Raw genomic sequence first — 17,486 nt, forward strand, 5'->3', positions numbered from 1 at the left:
GTAAGTCGTTTTTAAACGTCGATCTCATCCAAATGATCCGCGCTTGGTTTTGACTACTTTTCTTTCCTTCTCTGTGCCCTGGGACACCAGCTCACAAACCTGGGGTCTCCCGGGACTCCAAGCTCCTAGCCCTGTCTGCTGGGAGGCTTTCAAAAAAGAAAGAAAGGAAAGCCCACCACCACCACCACCACCACCACCACCACCTCCACCTCCACCACCTCCTCCACCACCACCACCACCACCACCACCACCACCACCACCACACCACCACCACCACCACCACCACCTCCACCACCACCACCACCACAAACAAGTCCTAGGCTCCAGGAGGATCTGCACTCTGAGATGTGCACAGCAGAGGGCCGGTGTTTCAGGCGGGGGTGATTCCTGCCGACCTCTGGGTTCTCAACTCCGCAGCTTCAGGCAGAGGACTTTCTGTGCTCTGACCTCCAGTCTGCACGCAGCTGGCGTTGTTAACTTCTTTTAGACTCCGTGGCACCAACCTACCATAGTTCTCAAAAGAAAGAAGAGAGACCGAGACACAGACAGAGGGACAGAGAGGGAAAAAACCTAATACTTTGGTTAACTGCACCTTGCATGTTTACAGTTTCTAGAGGGCCTCAGCCCTATGAGCAGAAAAGACATGTTCATGATTGAAAGGTGCAAAGGTCAGATGTGGACTGCTTGCCAGCTTCGGGGGAGCCCTCAAAGCCACCATGACTCCCTGCTGGCTCCTGCTCTGGGAATGCAGCACACAGCAGTAAGTCTTCCCACCCTCTCACACTGGAGCCTGGTGATATCTGTGAGAGCAAGACCATGACAACATCACACAGCCTTGAGAATTGTACTGGCCACTTTAATTTTGATCATTTATTTGCATTTCCAAGTTAATAATAAGCCACATGCTCTGATGAGCCTTTCTAGAACAGTGGCAGTACATCTATAACTACTGGTCTCTTTCTTAGCCTTCACTTAAAAATATCTTCAGAAATTCTTAATTTATTTTATTCTGTTCTTCTTTTTAAAATCTGTGTGTTGTGTGTATATAGGCATGTCCACACCATGTCCATACCCAGTGCTCTCAGGGACAGAAGAGGGTGTAGGACCTCTGAGACTGGAGTTAGAGTTGGTTGTGAGTCTGAGCCACCATGTTGGTGCTGGAGATCCAAATGAAGTCCTCAGCAAGAGGAAAAAGTGCTCCTTGCTGCTAACCCTAGTCCTAACCTCCTTTATTCATAAAATGGGAGCTTTGTTTTTAATTCTACATAAGGTATCAGTTTTAGTAACTTTTCATTTTTGTGAAGATAATAAGTGAGTGGAGATTCAAAAACACACACTTTTAGGAAGAGCTGAGTATTATGAGGATGTAAGGATTTTCAGAGTTGCTATTAGTATAACATGCTGTTTTATTCTTTGTGATTCTCTTTGATAACAGCACCGGTGTTCCGAAGTGAATGATGATAGTGTGATTGAGTTCAAAGGCAGTGAGTTCCATCTGGAACTCAATCAGTCCACTGCAGAGGCTCAGTGGGGAATAAGATCAAGAGAAACAGAAGGGTGGTGGCCACTCCTGAAGCATTAGGACCAAGTGGAAGGGGACTTATGGAGGGCCTGTCTCCCAGGAGGCCCAGGACAGAGTGAGAAGTCTCTGCCTCCCTTCTTCTTCCTTCTTCCTCCCTCTTTTCTTCCCTCCCTCAAAATGTAAGAAAATGAGTGAATTAGCCACAAGATACAGACCCTGGTTTAGAACAATTTTGATTTTATTATTACCATAGTCTTTTCAGGCTAATAATGATGTCTATTGGAAAGACAGATGTGTTGGAAATAGAAACTGAAAATGGAAAAAGCAGAGTGAGGTAGTACATGTCTAAAACCATTCAAGATGCAGAGGCTGTATGATGGAGAGTTAGAGGCCAGTGTGGGCTACATAGGATGTTCAAGACCAGCCTGGTCCACATAGCTAGATTCTATCTCAAAAAAGTCAAAATCAGGAGGTGGAGCCCAGTTGTAGATGCTTGGCAGGCATAGGGCCGGGTTCTAGCCACAGCCTAGCAGTGAAAGAAAAGTTACACAAATGAAACAGTGAGGTGTGTGTGTGTGTATACAGCTCATAGCAGCCTTTGTTTACATTTTCTGGGTTTAGCACGGTACCTCTATTGGAAAGTGTCATCCTTTAAGCAAAACAACATGACCTGGATCAGAAAGCTGTGACTATTTACTTACAAGAGATTTCTCAAGGTCATGATTGATGACTTGATGTTCCTTTATAGAAAGGTGAGGTCACTGGACTCTTGTTTGATATTCCAGCCACTCTCCTTCTATACCTGCAGCCCAACTGTGTGCATTTCTGCCCTAACTGTCCCAGAGGACATTTGGCAGATGGAAGCTTGACTGGAGAGGGTTTCCACCTCTCCATCCATGATGGGTGAGACTTCCCAGTGGTGTGGTTGGTTGGAGTCATCTGCAGCCTTGGAAGTGACCCTCCCTCACTCTCTGTGAGCCAGCACTGCAGATGTGCTGGAGCCCGAGTCAGGCTTGACTGTTGCTCAGGTCCTCTAACAAGGTGGGTGTTTGTTTACATCTCTCCAGGGAGAGAATTTGCCACCCACATTTAATATTGAGAAATGTGTATGTTGAGTGAACAGTGGACAATGCATACTTGGTATTAGTGTTTTGCTTGACTTTTTGTCTGGACTGAACAGAAAACTCTGCATTTGATTTTCTCAGGTTCTGAGTTTTGCATCTCTCTTATTCCTGGTGTTTGCGTGATGTGATTGCTCTTCAAGTTAACAAAAACCTCCTAGGTGGTAGCAGAATCTAGCTATTTGATTTGATTTATTTAAAGAAATTATTAAAAGCCACAATTAAAATTATGGAGATATAGTTAAAACTTGTTTATTACATCTCTACCAGTTTGGTGTTTCCAGTTACACAGTTTTATTTGCTACTTAGCTTTGCTTTTCTTAGAGTTTATTTTTAACTGGGCTTTTCTTTCTTTTAATAATAATAGGAGGTCAGAAAGGTTACCTGGAACTTTGTAATGTATAAGCAACTGCACCATTTTTTTGTTTTTGTTGTGTTTTTTTTAGGTTTAAGATTTCTTTCTCCTTTTGTGACAATGAACTGCAGAGGGGCCGTGAGAGATGATTCAGTGGGTAAAGGCACTTGCCACCAACCCTAATCACCTCATTTTGATCCCTGGAACCCACATGGTAGAAGGAGAGAACTTACTCTTGGCTGTTTTCTGACCTACACACCTGTGCCCTGCCATGTGCCCACACATTCTTTTACACATACACACACACACACACACACACACACACACACACACACACATATGTAATAAAAATCTACAGGAAGTCTAATGTTCCCATAACCTGATATATTTCAAAAATGGAATGCTAAAATGTTAAAGAAAACACAATTCAATCTGTATAAAGTTAGTAAATATACAAAATAATTACGTGGATTGCTCCTGAATGCATATAAACACATTGGACCATTACTAGCATTGAATTTATGGCACTAACCAATTCTTTAAAGTGTGGCACAGAGGTGATTTGGAGGATGAATGTATTCAGCCTCAATTATATCTATAATGCTTTAAGTTATTAAAAGGCTAACTTGCTAAAGCTAGGCATAAATGTTTATTCCTTGTTTTTCTCTATATGTTTACAGCATAATCTGACTAAAGATCCCTAAACCTAATGTTTGTTAATAAAAATTTTAAGACACCACACCCCAAACTTATACAAACAAACAAACAACTCATCAGATATGGTATCCTGCTATGTTGGTCCAGATGTTTTCATTTGCATGTTGAGTCCCTTGTAGAAGGCACTAAATCCCTATGGGAAGTAGTATGGAGTATTTTGCTTTGTAGCTAAAGGATTTTCAGGATGAAAAGTCCTTAGACAAGTTCATTGGCAAGCTCCTGGTTTAAATTGTTGTTTGAAAATTTGTTTGATCTGTCCTCTCTTATGGGGGAGAAAAAACAGTGATAGCCTAGATACGATATGATAATACATTAATTTTTTCTCAGTGTCTAGATCACCATGGCAACTGGACAGAAGTTGATGAGGGCTGTTCGAGTATTTGAATTTGGTGGACCAGAAGTGCTGAAACTCCAGTCCAACGTGGCAGTTCCTGTCCCAAAAGGCCATCAGGTGGGGGTCGTTATTTAGTGCAGGCAGTGCTCGCTCAGAGCAGATGCCCAACCATCTGCAAAGGTGCTAGATCAATGCCAGTGCGTAACTCTGTGTGACTCCACTGTGGGAGCCCACAGCTGACTCAGTTCCCCAGTTTGAATCTGAAGCCTGTTCTGGGTCAATAGAGTTCAAGCTTCTTTGCTCCAGGACCATGAGAAAGTCCTGATTAGCCTATGGGAAAGAACATACTATCTATCTAAGTTCAGGCTGCTGACGCCAGCCAGAGGTACATCGTGATAGAAAATGAAACTGCCTGCTCCTTGACGCGAGGACAGGATTGATAGTGGTTGAATGCCTGTGATATGTATTGTTCTACCTCTGTCCTTCAAAACTGTATATAAGCTGGCTGTGAAATAAACTCAGGCACTGTCCGGCATTGACTGGCAGACCTCTCGACTCACCCAGCTACCCAGTCAACTCATCGGCAGGCTCTGACAAATCCCAACAAAATAATGCACGTGAGAATTACTGAAGTAGGCATTTGAAAAAGAATAACTTCTGGATACCACAAAGTTTCTAATGTTGAAAATCAGCTTTGTAGTATAGTGATTTGAATTCTAGTATGTAATGTAGTAGTCATGAGAATTCTGAATAAGTTTTGCTATCATGAACCTCTCTGATTTTTATTTTTCACGCGGTGGGAAAGAAATTTCTCTTCTGCATTAATGCTCTGTCATATTGGACTTAAGAGAATTCAGTGGTGGGATTAATTGTCTCTCCTGATTTTTTTTATCAATATCCTTTTGACTCAAATTGTATATATTTATTAAGGTACATTCCATATATACACTAGTCTAATATCCTTGGCAAGCCTTAGAAGAAAAAAATTTTTGAGCTTATCCGTAGCTCATCTTTCCAGGTTCACTTCTTATTACCCTCTCAGTAGACTGTAACAACCTTAAGTTTATCCAGTTTCTTCAAGAGACTCTCATTCCATCATTGTACATATTTCTTCAACCTGAAAAGTACACAGTCCCCATTCCTACAGAATTTCTCCTTACTTTTTAAGGGCTTCTTCTGTAAGACCTCCCTTTACTCTTATAGCAGAGATAGGTACTTATTGTGTTCTGAAGAAAACCACACTTTTCTGCAACATGGGGACTTGAACCTGGGGACTTCAGCGCACTTCTACTGACAGTCTGCACCCCCGTCCACAAACTCAGTGGTTCAGCAACAGAAGATTTTTTTCCTAGTTCCCACAGTGCTGGTGGGGAGCCCTCCTCCACCAGTGACGTGGAGACCCAGGGCTCTTTCCTTGTAGGCTTTGTGGACTTTAGCATGGGGCTCTCATGGAAAGAGGTTTTGGGGAGATTTCCCTGGACCAGGCCTGCAAGTGACTCTAAGTACTTTGCCTCACTGTCCTGTGGCTCCACCTCAGTCTGGTGGCTCCTCATGTGTGAAGGACGGTGTCTTCGTTACTTTTCTATTGCTGGGAAGAGACACCATGGCCAAGGCAACTAATAGAAAGGCAATTACTGGGTCTTACGGTTCCATAGGGTGAGTCCATGGGGTTTCTGTTGCTGTGATGAAACCATGACGAAAAGTAACTTGGGAAGGAAAGGTTTTATTTCACTCACACTTCCATATAATGAGTCATCATTGAAAGCAGTGAGGGCAGGAACTCAAACAGGGCAGGAACCTGAAGGCAAGAGCTGATGCAGAGGCCATGGAGGGGAGCTGCTTACTGGTTGCTCTATGCTTTGCTTATTACAGCACCCAGGACCTCCAGCCCAAGGGTGGCAGGAAGCACTGGGCTGGGCCCACACCCGTGAATCACTAATTAAGAAGATAACCTCTTGGCCTTCCTATAGCTCCATTTTGCTGGGGCATTTTCTCAGTTGAGGTCCCCTCCTCTCTGATGACCAGAGCTTGTGTCAAGTTGACATAGAACCAGCCAGCATGATTGACTCCTTATCAAACTTGACACACAAAACATCCTGTTAAGCCACAACCTTTCCTTTCTTGTTCATCCCAAGATCTCAACTGATATCGTCACAGTTTAAAATATTTCACAGACTTAGGAAGCTCCAGTCTTTACAAATTGAAACACTTTAAAATTCAGTCTTTAAAAGTTCAAAGCCTTGCCGGGCGTTGGTGGCGCACGCCTTTAATCCCAGCACTCGGAGCAGAGGCAGGCGGATCTCTGTGAGTTCAGGCCAGCCTGGGCTACCAAGTGAGCTCCAGGAAAGGCGCAAAGCTACACAGAGAAACCCTGTCTGAACTTAAGCTCTTACTTGGCTCTTAATCACTTCAATGCCTTTCTTATCACTTAGCACACCAGGACCAAGCCAGCCAGGATGGGCCACCTCACAATGGGCCTGGGCCAGACTCCGGCACAATAGAAAGAATAAGTATCTATAGAGAAAATACAAACTACGGACCCTACGAGTAAGCAGTCTACAGTCACATCGTGTGAAGCCATTTCTCAATTGAGGCTCCCTGCTCTCAGGTGACTATAGTGTGTGCCAAGTTGACATAAAAACTAGCTGGCACACTGGGAAATAATGTTCCTCATACATGTTAAGAAGAAGAGAAAGTAAGTCGTATGAATACGTGGAGTTCACTGAACACACCTCTTTGAGCATCTTGTATTGTTTCCTGAAAGTTTTGATTAGTATGTAGCCAGTCTACCCTGCTTCTTACTGCAGACCTAGAATGCAGGCTTGCTGAAGGCAGGGCATGCTCTGTCTTGCTTTACTGTCTCAGTTTTTCTAGCTCCATCATTATCCTTACAGCATCGTTGTGAGGCAGTGCCACAGTGCTCTGTGTGAACTGAATTGTATTGTCATCGCAGGTTCTAATCAAAGTCCATGCCTGTGGCATCAACCAGTAGAGACATATATTCGCTCTGGCACCTACAGTCGGAAACCTGCCTTACCTTTCACTCCAGGCACTGATTGGCTGGGATCATAGAATCTGTTGGAGAGAGTGTGTCGGCTTTCAAGGTATTCGATTCTTAATTATTTCTATTTTAACTTAATAGCGTTCCTCTGAAATTAATTCTAACTTTAAAGGCTTTCAAAGGTACTCATTGCACAGTTTCTGCTAGTTGGGGGACTCCTGGTCAAAAAAGAAAGTATTTCTTATCCAGCGGCCTGCTTGTCTGCACTGTTGGGAATCAGTACTGGGTAATTTCTGTGTCACCATGACTCAATGAGTGAGTGGTGGTCCCTTTAGTCTAATAGAAACTTGTGAGTGAAGAGAACAAATAGGGAGATGGCAGATGGCCCAACTCTTGTCATACACAGACAGAAAATTTAAATTTCTTTTCACAAAGTAGAGGAAAGGTTACCTCCTTTGGAGGATAAATAAACCGTGAGCATATGCAGAGTCACTGTGCCGTTTTGGCATTGAGATCAGGCCTATGGTCTTGGTTATTGCTCCTGTTCTGCCTAAAGACATGGCCAGCATGGATAGTGTCTGTGTGGCATGCTTATGCCTACCCACTTTCCTCCTGTTTTCTTGACCTGCTCAACTGTGCTGCCGTATTCACCAACAATGTGTCTAATTGGAGAAACTTAACATGCCCCTGTGCAGGAAGTGGGCAGATTTCCCTAGGTCATTGGGGTGGTTATGTAGAAGGCTACAGCATTTAGCTTAGTAAGTGTTCAGCAGATCTACACTATCATCCCCGTCTCCTTTAATGCTTCTTTTCATAAGTTCCCATTTAGAAAACATGAACAGAGGTTCAGTGTGTCAGTTGTGTTCATGAGATGCTGAGTTGGAGATAGCCGTATGTAAGTGATTATTCCTTACTGTAAGGCTGGCATTGGAAAAGTCTCGTCCATCTTTGCACAATAGGAATGAATCTCTGCTGCAGGCATTGGTTGATCTTTTTCAGAATGGTGACCGGGTCTTCTGCTCCAGCACAGTGTCTGGCGGTTATGCAGAGTTTGCTCTTGCAGCAGATCACACCGTCTACACTCTGCCGAGACACTGGACTTCAGGCAGGGGGCTGCACTTGGCATCCCGTACTTCACAGCCTGCCGTGCGCTGTTCCACAGGTGAGGTGGCACTGGGATTTCACAGCCAGCCCAAGCAGGTAGCTCTCACCACCTGCTTTCTACCTGTGCTGTGGCTGCTTGTCCTTTCTGGCTGCTAGTCATTTGTCCGTTAAGTATTTCTGGGGTCATGACAGTCATGGAGGGGACAGACAGGAGTTTGATCATTTTGAGGCAGAATGAGGTAATTAATTCCTTGAATGCAGATTATTTTCTCAAAAACTGGGAATCAGGAGGGAACTGTTAGAAGACCCTGAGGTAAGTGTTTATCTGTGTCTTAGTCACTGTTCTGTTGCTGTGAAGAGACACCATGACTGTGGCAACTGTTATAAAGGAAAGCATTTGATTGAGGGCTTGGTTATGGTTTCAAGAGCGTTGATTAGTCCAAGGTCATCATAACAAAGAGGATAGCAGCAGACAGGCATGATGCTGGAGAAGGAGCTGAGATTGATACCCTGATCCAGAAGCAGAGAGAGGGAGCCTGGGCCTGGCTTGGGCTTTTGAAACCCCAGAGTCCACCCCAGTGATACACTTCCTCCAACAAGGCCACATCTCCTAGTCCTACTAATTTCATCAAATAGCATCACTCCCTGGTGACCAAGCATTCAAATATATGAGCCAATGGGGCCATTCGCATTCAGACCACCACAGTCTTAGTGACTTTCTGTTGCTGTGATATGACACCACGACCAAGGCAACTTCTAGAAGAAAGAGCAGATTGGGCCTTAGAGTTTGAAAGGGTGAATCTATGACCACTGTAGTGGAGACACGGCAGCAGCAGACAGGCATGGACTGGAGCATTAGCTGAGGGCTTGTGTCTGATCCACAACCTCAAAACCCACCCACAATGACAAACCTTCTTCAACAAAACCACACCTCCGAATCCTTCCAAACAGTCCCACAACTGGGGACCAATTATTCAAATGCATGAGCCTATGTGGGCATTCTCATTCAAACTACCACTGTGTTGGGAGATGTTTTTGTTTATTTAATTTTTTGAAGCATCAGCCAGACATGTCCCTGTTTAGAACCAAAAGGGATGTAGTGGGAGAGGAAGGTAAACCCTGCAAGAGAAGATGGAAAGGACCCAACAGGAGACAGACTTCAGGTTTTATGAGGAAAACCACCCATGAGACTAGAAGAAAAGATGTAACTATGGAAACATTTGCAGGTAGGAGGCAAGATGTTGAAGGCGCTTCTATACATTGGAGAATCAGTGCTGAGGGTACAAAAGTTCATGGCCATGGGATTTCTCCTACATTTGTTATACATTGTCTTAGTTTGGGTTTTTATTGCTGTGAAGAGACATCATGACCATGGCAGCTCTTATAAAGAAAACATTCAATAGGGTGGCTCACTTACAGTTTCAGAGTTCAGTCCGTTATCATCATGGCGGGAAGCAAGGCGGCTTGAAGGTAGATGTGGTGCTGGGGCTGAGAGCGCTACATCTTACAGGCAACAGGAAGTTACCTCACTGCCACCTGAGTGAAGCATGAGTAAAAAAAAACTCAAAGCCCACTCCACAGTGAACACTCCTAAACAAGACAGCTGCTAAGATGCCACTTTGGGACCATTCTTCAGCCACCACATACATTTGGCATATTTCAAGGAGTCAAGTTTTCTGATTAATCCAAAGCTCTTAGGTGGTGAGATGAAAGCTGCTTACTGGCTTGCTCTACCTGCTTTCTTACAGCACCCAGGACCACCAGGGATGGGCCACCCACAATGGGCTGGGCCCTCCCACATGAGTATTTAAGAAAATACCCTACCGAGTAAGCAGTCTATAGTCACATCATGTGAAGCCATTTCTCAATTGAGGCTCCCTGCTCTCAGGTGACTATAGTGTGTGCCAAGTTGACATAAAAACTAGCTGGCACACTGGGAAATAATGTTCCTCATACATGTCTAAGAAGAAGAGAAAGTAAGTCGTATGAATACGTGGAGTTCACTGAAACACACCTCTTTGAGCATCTTGTATTGTTTCCTGAAAGTTTTGATTAGTATGTAAGCCAGTCTACCCTGCTTCTTACTGCAGACCTAGAATGCAGGCTTGCTGAAGGCAGGGCCATGCTCTGTCTTGCTTTACTGTCTCAGTTTTTCTAGCTCCATCATTATCCTTACAGCATCGTTGTGAGGCAGTGCCACAGTGCTCTGTGTGAACTGAATTGTATTGTCATCGCAGGTTCTAATCAAAGTCCATGCCTGTGGCATCAACCCAGTAGAGACATATATTCGCTCTGGCACCTACAGTCGGAAACCTGCCTTACCGTTCACTCCAGGCACCGATGTGGCTGGGATCATAGAATCTGTTGGAGAGGGTGTGTCAGCTTTCAAGGTATTCGATTCTTAATTATTTCTATTTTAACTTAATAGCGTTCCTCTGAAATTAATTCTAACTTTAAAGGCTTTCAAAGGTACCCATTGCACAGTTTCTGCTAGTTGGGGGACTCCTGGTCAAAAAAGAAAGTATTTCTTATCCAGCGGCCTGCTTGTCTGCACTGTTGGGAATCAGTACTGGGTAATTTCTGTGTCACCATGACTCAATGAGTGAGTGGTGGTCCCTTTAGTCTAATAGAAACTTGTGAGTGAAGAGAACAAATAGGGAGATGGCAGATGGCCCAACTCTTGTCATACACAGACAGAAATTTTAAATTTCTTTTCACAAAGTAGAGGAAAGGTTACCTCCTTTGGAGGATAAATAAACTGTGAGCATATGCAGAGTCACTGTGCCATTTTGGCATTGAGATCAGGCCTATGGTCTTGGTTATTGCTCCTGTTCTGCCTAAAGACATGGCCAGCATGGATAGTGTCTGTGTGGCATGCTTATGCCCACCCTCTTTCCTCCTGTTTTCTTGACCTGCTCAACTTTGCTACCAACAATGTGTCTAATTGGAGAAACTTAACATGCCCCTGTGCAGGAAGTGGGCAGATTTCCCTAGGTCAATGTGGTGGTTATGTAGAAGGCTACAGCATCTAGCTTAGTAAGTGTTCAGCAGATCTACACTAGCATCCCCGTCTCCTTTAATGCTTCTTTTCATAAGTTCCCATTTAGAAAACATGAACAGAGGTTCAGTGTGTCAGTTGTGTTCATGAGATCCTGAGTTGGAGTAAGTGATTATTCCTTACTGTAAAGCTGGCATTGGAAAAGTCTCGTCCATCTTTGCACAATAGGAATGAATCTCTGCTGCAGGCATTGGTTGATCTTTTTCAGAAAGGTGACCGGGTCTTCTGCTCCAGCACAGTGTCTGGCGGTTATGCAGAGTTTGCTCTTGCAGCAGATCACACCGTCTACACCCTGCCCGAGACACTGGACTTCAGGCAGGGGGCTGCACTTGGCATCCCGTACTTCACAGCCTGCCGTGCGCTGTTCCACAGGTGAGGTGGCACTGGGATTTCACAGCCAGCCCAAGCAGGCAGCTCTCACCACCTGCTTCCTACCTGTGCTGTGGCTGCTTGTCCTTTCTGGCTGCTAGTCATTTGTCCGTTAAGTATTTCTGGGGTCATGACAGTCATGGAGGGGACAGACAGGAGTTTGATCATTTTGAGGCAGAATGAGGTAATTAATTCCTTGAATGCAGATTATTCTCAAAAACTGGGAATCAGGAGGGAACTGTTAGAAGACCCCCGAGGTAAGTGTTTATCTGTGTCTTAGTCACTGTTCTGTTGCTGTGAAGAGACACCATGACTGTGGCAACTGTTATAAAGGAAAGCATTTGATTGAGGGCTTGGTTATGGTTTCAAGAGCGTTGATTAGTCCAAGGTCATCATAACAAAGAGGACAGCAGCAGACAGGAAGGAGCTGAGATTGATACCCTGGTCCAGAAGCAGAGAGAGGGAGCCTGGGCCTGGCTTGGGCTTTTGAAACCCCAGAGTCCACCCCCAGTGATACACTTCCTCCAACAAGGCCACATCTCCTAATCCTACTAATTTCATCAAATAGCACCACTCCCTGGGGACCAAGCATTCAAATATATGAGCCAATGGGGCCATTCGCATTCAGACCACCACAGTCTTAGTGACTTTCTGTTGCTGTGATATGACACCACGACCAAGGCAACTTACAGAAGAAAGAGCAGATTGGGCCTTAGAGTTTCAAAGGGTGAATCTATGACCACTGTAGTGGAGACACGGCAGCAGCAGACAGGCATGGCACTGGAGTATTAGCTGAGAGCTTGTTTCTGATCCACAACCTCAAAACCCACCCTCAATGACAAACCTTCTTCAACACAACCACACCTCCGAATCCTTCCCAAACAGTCCCACCAACTGGGGACCAATTATTCAAATGCATGAGCCTATGTGGGCCATTCTCATTCAAACTACCACTGTGTTGGGAGATGTTTTTGTTTATTTAATTTTTTGAAGCATCAGCCAGACATGTCCCTGTTTAGAACCAAAAGGGGATGTAGTGGGAGAGGAGAGGTAAGCCCTGCAAGAGAAGATGGAAAGGACCCAACAGGAGATAGACTTCAGGTTTTATGAGGAAAACCCACCCATGAGACCTAGAAGAAAAGATGTAACTATGGAAACATTTGCAGGTAGGAGGCAGGATGTTGAAGGCGCTTCTATACATTGGAGAATCAGTGCTGAGGGTACAAAAGTTCAGGGCCATGGGATTTCCTCCTACATTTGTTATACATTGTCTTAGTTTGGGTTTTTATTGCTGTGAAGAGACATCATGACCATGGCAACTCTTATAAAGAAAACATTCAATAGGGTGGCTCACTTACAGTTTCAGAGGTTCAGTCCATTATCATCATGGCGGGAAGCAAGGCGGCTTGAAGGTAGATGTGGTGCTGGGGCTGAGAGCGCTACATCTTACAGGCAACAGGAAGTTACCTCACTGCCACTCTGAGTGAAGCATGAGTAAAAAAAAACCTCAAAGCCCACCTCCACAGTGACACACTTCCTAAACAAGACCACGCCTGCTAAGAGTGCCACTTTCTTTGGGGACCATTTTCTTCAAGCCACCACATACATTTGGCGAATATTTCAAGGGAGTCAAGTTTTCTGATTAATCCAAAGCTCTTAGGTGGTGAGATGAAGTCAGGCAAAGGTAACGAGCTCTGAAGAGAAGGAGCGGCCAACAGCGGTCACTGCTGCAGCCGTGGGCCCTGGTGTCTGGCCTTCTCCGGTTGTTCCTGTTGAACATGGAAGAGAACGGATGAAAGTTAGGGATCGTAGGACACAGGCGCTGGATATTCTTCATGAAGGTTGGAATCCAGAACACAGCTGGGCTGGGGTTGAGTAAACGTCATGAGAGTGAACAAGCTGACAGCATGTATACACAGTTTGAACCCCAGGGGACGGGGCGATGACCATCAGAAACAAAGTGAACCAGGGACATTTGTGCGTGTTTGGGTGCTACTCTATATATCTGTATGCACATGTATCTTCTCAAATCAACTAGACATGTATAATTGATTCATGAGTTTAAAGACTCGGCTCCAAAATCGTTGAGGTTTATGAGGACTGAAATTTGGTGGAGGAGGCAGCAGGATGGAGAGCTGGGGTGGCTGCAGTCTGAGCCTCACAGTCTGCTAGCACAGTGCTTAGGAGACATAGTCTGTGTTCTGTGCAGGTCCTCACCTGACTGCATGAGGTCCACCCACACTGGAAAGGGATGAAACTGTCAATTAATTGTTAATTTTGTACAAAAAAACAATATCAACAAAAATGCTCTTTTAGGAACATCCAGAATGATACTTGAGAAAATCTGAAGTGCTTTCCCAGTCACATAGTTATACAACGTTAACCACCATGGCTACATGCAGGGCAGCATGGCAGAGCCATGGGAGTGAGGGAGAAGGTCCATGCAGAGGAGAGGGTGTGAGGGAAAAGGTCCATGCAGAGGAGAGGGTGTGAGGGAGATTGTTTTTCTTTTAATCTAGGCCTTGAGATTTGGGAAAATGCATTCTTCACTTTGAGGGATTTTCTAACGTTTTCAAGGCGTGTTTTATCTCTCAGTGTATATTGTTAGTAATCTTATTCCCCTACATTTGTACATCAAGGTATCAGGGTTTTTGATATTTATATCTCAGTTTATCATTTAAACTCTGTCTTTCTCCCTGTCTTCACTTCCCTGTCTATAAACAAGAGTGAGGGAGGCTCCAGTGATTGCCATGGGTAAGCCGTGAGCAGGGACTCAGGGCTATATGTTCCCAGTCTAGAATGAACAGGGTCTCCAGAAAGGGGCCCTCTCTCCGTGAGTGAGCTGGGTGATAAGGGTGTCGTGGTGACGTGAGGGCTCATGTGTCTGAACAGTGCAGCACTCCCCAGTGATTGACAGGACGTGGTGATGGGGCACAGGCGCAAAGCCTGGGGGGCACTTTACAGGGGCCCTGGGGACCTTGGTGACCCAGCACTGCCTTTCTCAGGACTCTCAGATCTGATGTTCAGAGGTGTGGAGGGACAATTTCTTGGCACTGCCAGAAGCAGCTACCTGCTATTACCTGGGTAACCCTGGACCACAGGATAAAGACTGAGGCGCAGAAAACTTGTTGGGGACACTCTCAGTGGGGTCTCATTGTAGCTAGAGTTTTCCTGCCTGGCCCACAGTCAGGACAAATCTCTGTCACCCGCCAGTCCCACAGCCGCTCAGACCTAACCAAGTAAACACAGAGACTTATATTACTTACAAACTGTATGGCCGTGGCAGGCTTCTTGCTCACTGTTCTTATAGCTTAAATTAACCCATTTCTATAAATCTATACCTTGCCACATGGCTCGTGGCTTACCGGCATCTTCACATGCTGCTTGTCATGGTGGTGACTGGCAGTGTCTCTCCCCTCCTTCCTGTTCTCTCAATTCTCCTCTCTGTTAGTTCCACCTATACTTCCTGTCTGGCCACTGGCCAATCAGTGTTTTATTTATTGACCAATCAGAGCACATACAGACAGACCATCCCACAGCAACACATGAACATGAGGGACTCCGATTTTTCTAGTTCAGAAGTTCCACCAACATACGAGGACTGTAGCCTAAGAACTGAAGTGTGATTTCTACATCCATCCATCATGGACAGAGGCAGGTAACAGGTACCCAGTGGCATCCCCTGGGTGGGTACTGCATGGAAGGTTTATGTTCACTGTGGCTCTGGGAACCATCCTTTGAGCCTTGGGATTAGAGGATATTCGATTCCATGTCAGGATGCAGTAGCTCTTTGGGTGTTAGCTGAAGCAAGAGTAGAAACTCCTCGAAGATGATGGAAAACAGCAGCTCTTGGTCAGCTTAGGAGGAGAGAGTAACGGCCCCTCTGCTTATTTTGCAGTGCCTGTGTGCAAGCTGGGGAAAGCGTCTTGGTTCATGGGGCCAGTGGAGGAGTAAGTATCTATAGTTTTAAGTCTATGTTTAAGTGAGATTGTTGTTATGGGTCTCACATAATAGTTCTTGAAATCTCTTACCTTTTTACTTTTTAAATTTTAAAAAGTTATTCTTTGAAAATTTCATACATGCATTCAGTGTATTAGATCCCCTCCCCCATTCCCGCCAAACATGTCCTTTCCAACGTCACATCCTCTTCTTCTGCTTTTAAAGTAACCCACTGGGTCCAAGTCAGTGATGCCTAGATGAGAAGCCATCTGCAGGTGCACGGTGGGCCCAGGAGGACCACACCCCTGCAGAAAATTGCCCCTTCCTGCCCCAGCCATCTCAGCTAGGACAGGGCCTTGTGCATCCCTCCTCTGTCCTTGCTGGGATGCTGACATTGTACAGAGTAGTTGTTTTGAAGAGCCAGTTTGTAGTTATGCTCCCCTCCCCTGCCTTTAGTGCCATGAAACATCTTGAGAAGCGGTCCCTGAGTGGAATTCATGGCTGATGCTGTAGCATTTCTTACTTAATAAATTCAGCAGAACACCTCATCTGCTGGGAGCCATTCTCGGCAGTGGATGGGTCCTGCGGAGGGTGTAAGGAGTTGGTGGGAGAAGGAAGTGAGCCAGGCCATGGTGGTCGGGAGAATCTTGCAGCCTGACTGACTATCAGCCAGAGTGTTTCTTTATTTATACAGAACTTAGTTAGCAGGGATACATTCATGATGTTCCAAAACATAGATGATATCATTTTTGGTTTTGGACATGTGTTTCACTTCCTTTTGCTCATCTTTTTGTCATCATTAATAAACTATGACAGAACAGAGTTATCATTTCCAATCATTTTCCCTCAAGTTTTGACATCATTAATAAACAGAGTTATCATTTTTACTCATTAACCCCATAACCCAATTTTTGAGAATCTAGAGGCATATGACAGCCTGTGCTCAGGCTGATTGTTTTGGTTGCTTCAAGGACACTAGACCAAAACAAAATCTTCAACCATCTTGGGCATTTTGCCATGTCTCAAGCAATGTATTTTTAACTCTTAGCGGTCAGAGTGCCCAAGAAAAATCCTCAGGCTAATGCTGCTGCAGTTATTATTCAAATCCTGATATAATACAATCAATGTTCACATTTATATCTTTATAGAATTTGTCTATACATCTAATCCTGGCATTCTGTTGTTCCTTGGTCATATGACATTCCAGTGGCTCCACATGAGCTAACTTCTAAGAGAGGGAGGTCCTAACATCTCATACTTTTATCATCTTTCCACTCCATACTTTGCTCATCAATATGTGTCTATATAGGGCAGAGTTGTATGCCACGTAATTGTCTGAGTGTACAGTGGGAAGACCCTTGTAATCTGAACTGTTGACAATTCCTCTAGCCCACCGAATCTTGGTGGCCTTTTTAATTTTACTTTGTTTTAAATATCTTGTTTGAGTGTAAGTGCAGGGAGAGATGTTTCAACAATGTCTCATAGCCTCATGAAGAGACCTCTGGATTCTACTTTATGTGTCACAATCTCTAAGGCATAAGGAAGACCTTCAGGTAGATAAGGATATCTCCCTCAAAGTGTGTGTGTGTGGGGGGAGGGGGTAGTATGTTCAGGTGTAGCAGGAATCTTAAAAGTTCTTATTTATAAAATCAAACCCGAGGCGAGTTATTGGGTCAATGCTGGTAGATCAGAGAGACAGAACAAGCCACAGCTATCTCACCTCGCCGGATCCTCAGCTGGTCTTGTCTCCTCAGACTGGAGGCCTCTGAGTCCTCATCCGGAATGGGTCTCAGCTGAACTGTGCTGCTCGAAAGCCTGAAGCTTAACCAGCCACATGCTTAACCAGCCAAATGCCTAACCAGCTAAATGCTTCTAGTTCTTGTCTCACGCCTTATATATCTTTTTGCTTTCTACCACTCCTGGATTAAAGGCTGGCTTTCTGGATTAAAGCGTGTGTTACATGCTT

General features: G+C 44.8%; 1 protein-coding gene across 4 annotated transcripts in view; it reads left to right on the top strand.

Moving 5' to 3' along the window:
* The window catches only part of Cryz (crystallin zeta), a 28,715-nt gene that overhangs the window by 103 nt on the left and 11,126 nt on the right, over positions 1 to 17,486 (top strand). Inside the window, exons 2-7 of one of the 4 annotated variants that reach the window (XM_037207241.1) lie at positions 2,331 to 2,563; positions 3,090 to 3,155; positions 4,043 to 4,166; positions 10,392 to 10,544; positions 11,421 to 11,584; positions 15,480 to 15,531. In XM_037207241.1, coding sequence (XP_037063136.1) covers positions 4,056 to 4,166; positions 10,392 to 10,544; positions 11,421 to 11,584; positions 15,480 to 15,531 — 480 coding nt within the window. In that variant the 5' untranslated portion in view covers positions 2,331 to 2,563; positions 3,090 to 3,155; positions 4,043 to 4,055. Of the gene's footprint in view, positions 1 to 737; positions 761 to 2,330; positions 2,564 to 3,089; positions 3,156 to 4,042; positions 4,167 to 10,391; positions 10,545 to 11,420; positions 11,585 to 15,479; positions 15,532 to 17,486 lie in introns of those variants that run through there. The other 3 variants (XM_037207243.1, XM_037207244.1, XM_028882938.2) reach the window with 3 other exon arrangements.

The sequence above is a fragment of the Peromyscus leucopus genome, chromosome 6 (genome assembly GCF_004664715.2).
Source record: "Peromyscus leucopus breed LL Stock chromosome 6, UCI_PerLeu_2.1, whole genome shotgun sequence".
NCBI classification, from domain to species: domain Eukaryota; kingdom Metazoa; phylum Chordata; class Mammalia; order Rodentia; family Cricetidae; genus Peromyscus; species Peromyscus leucopus.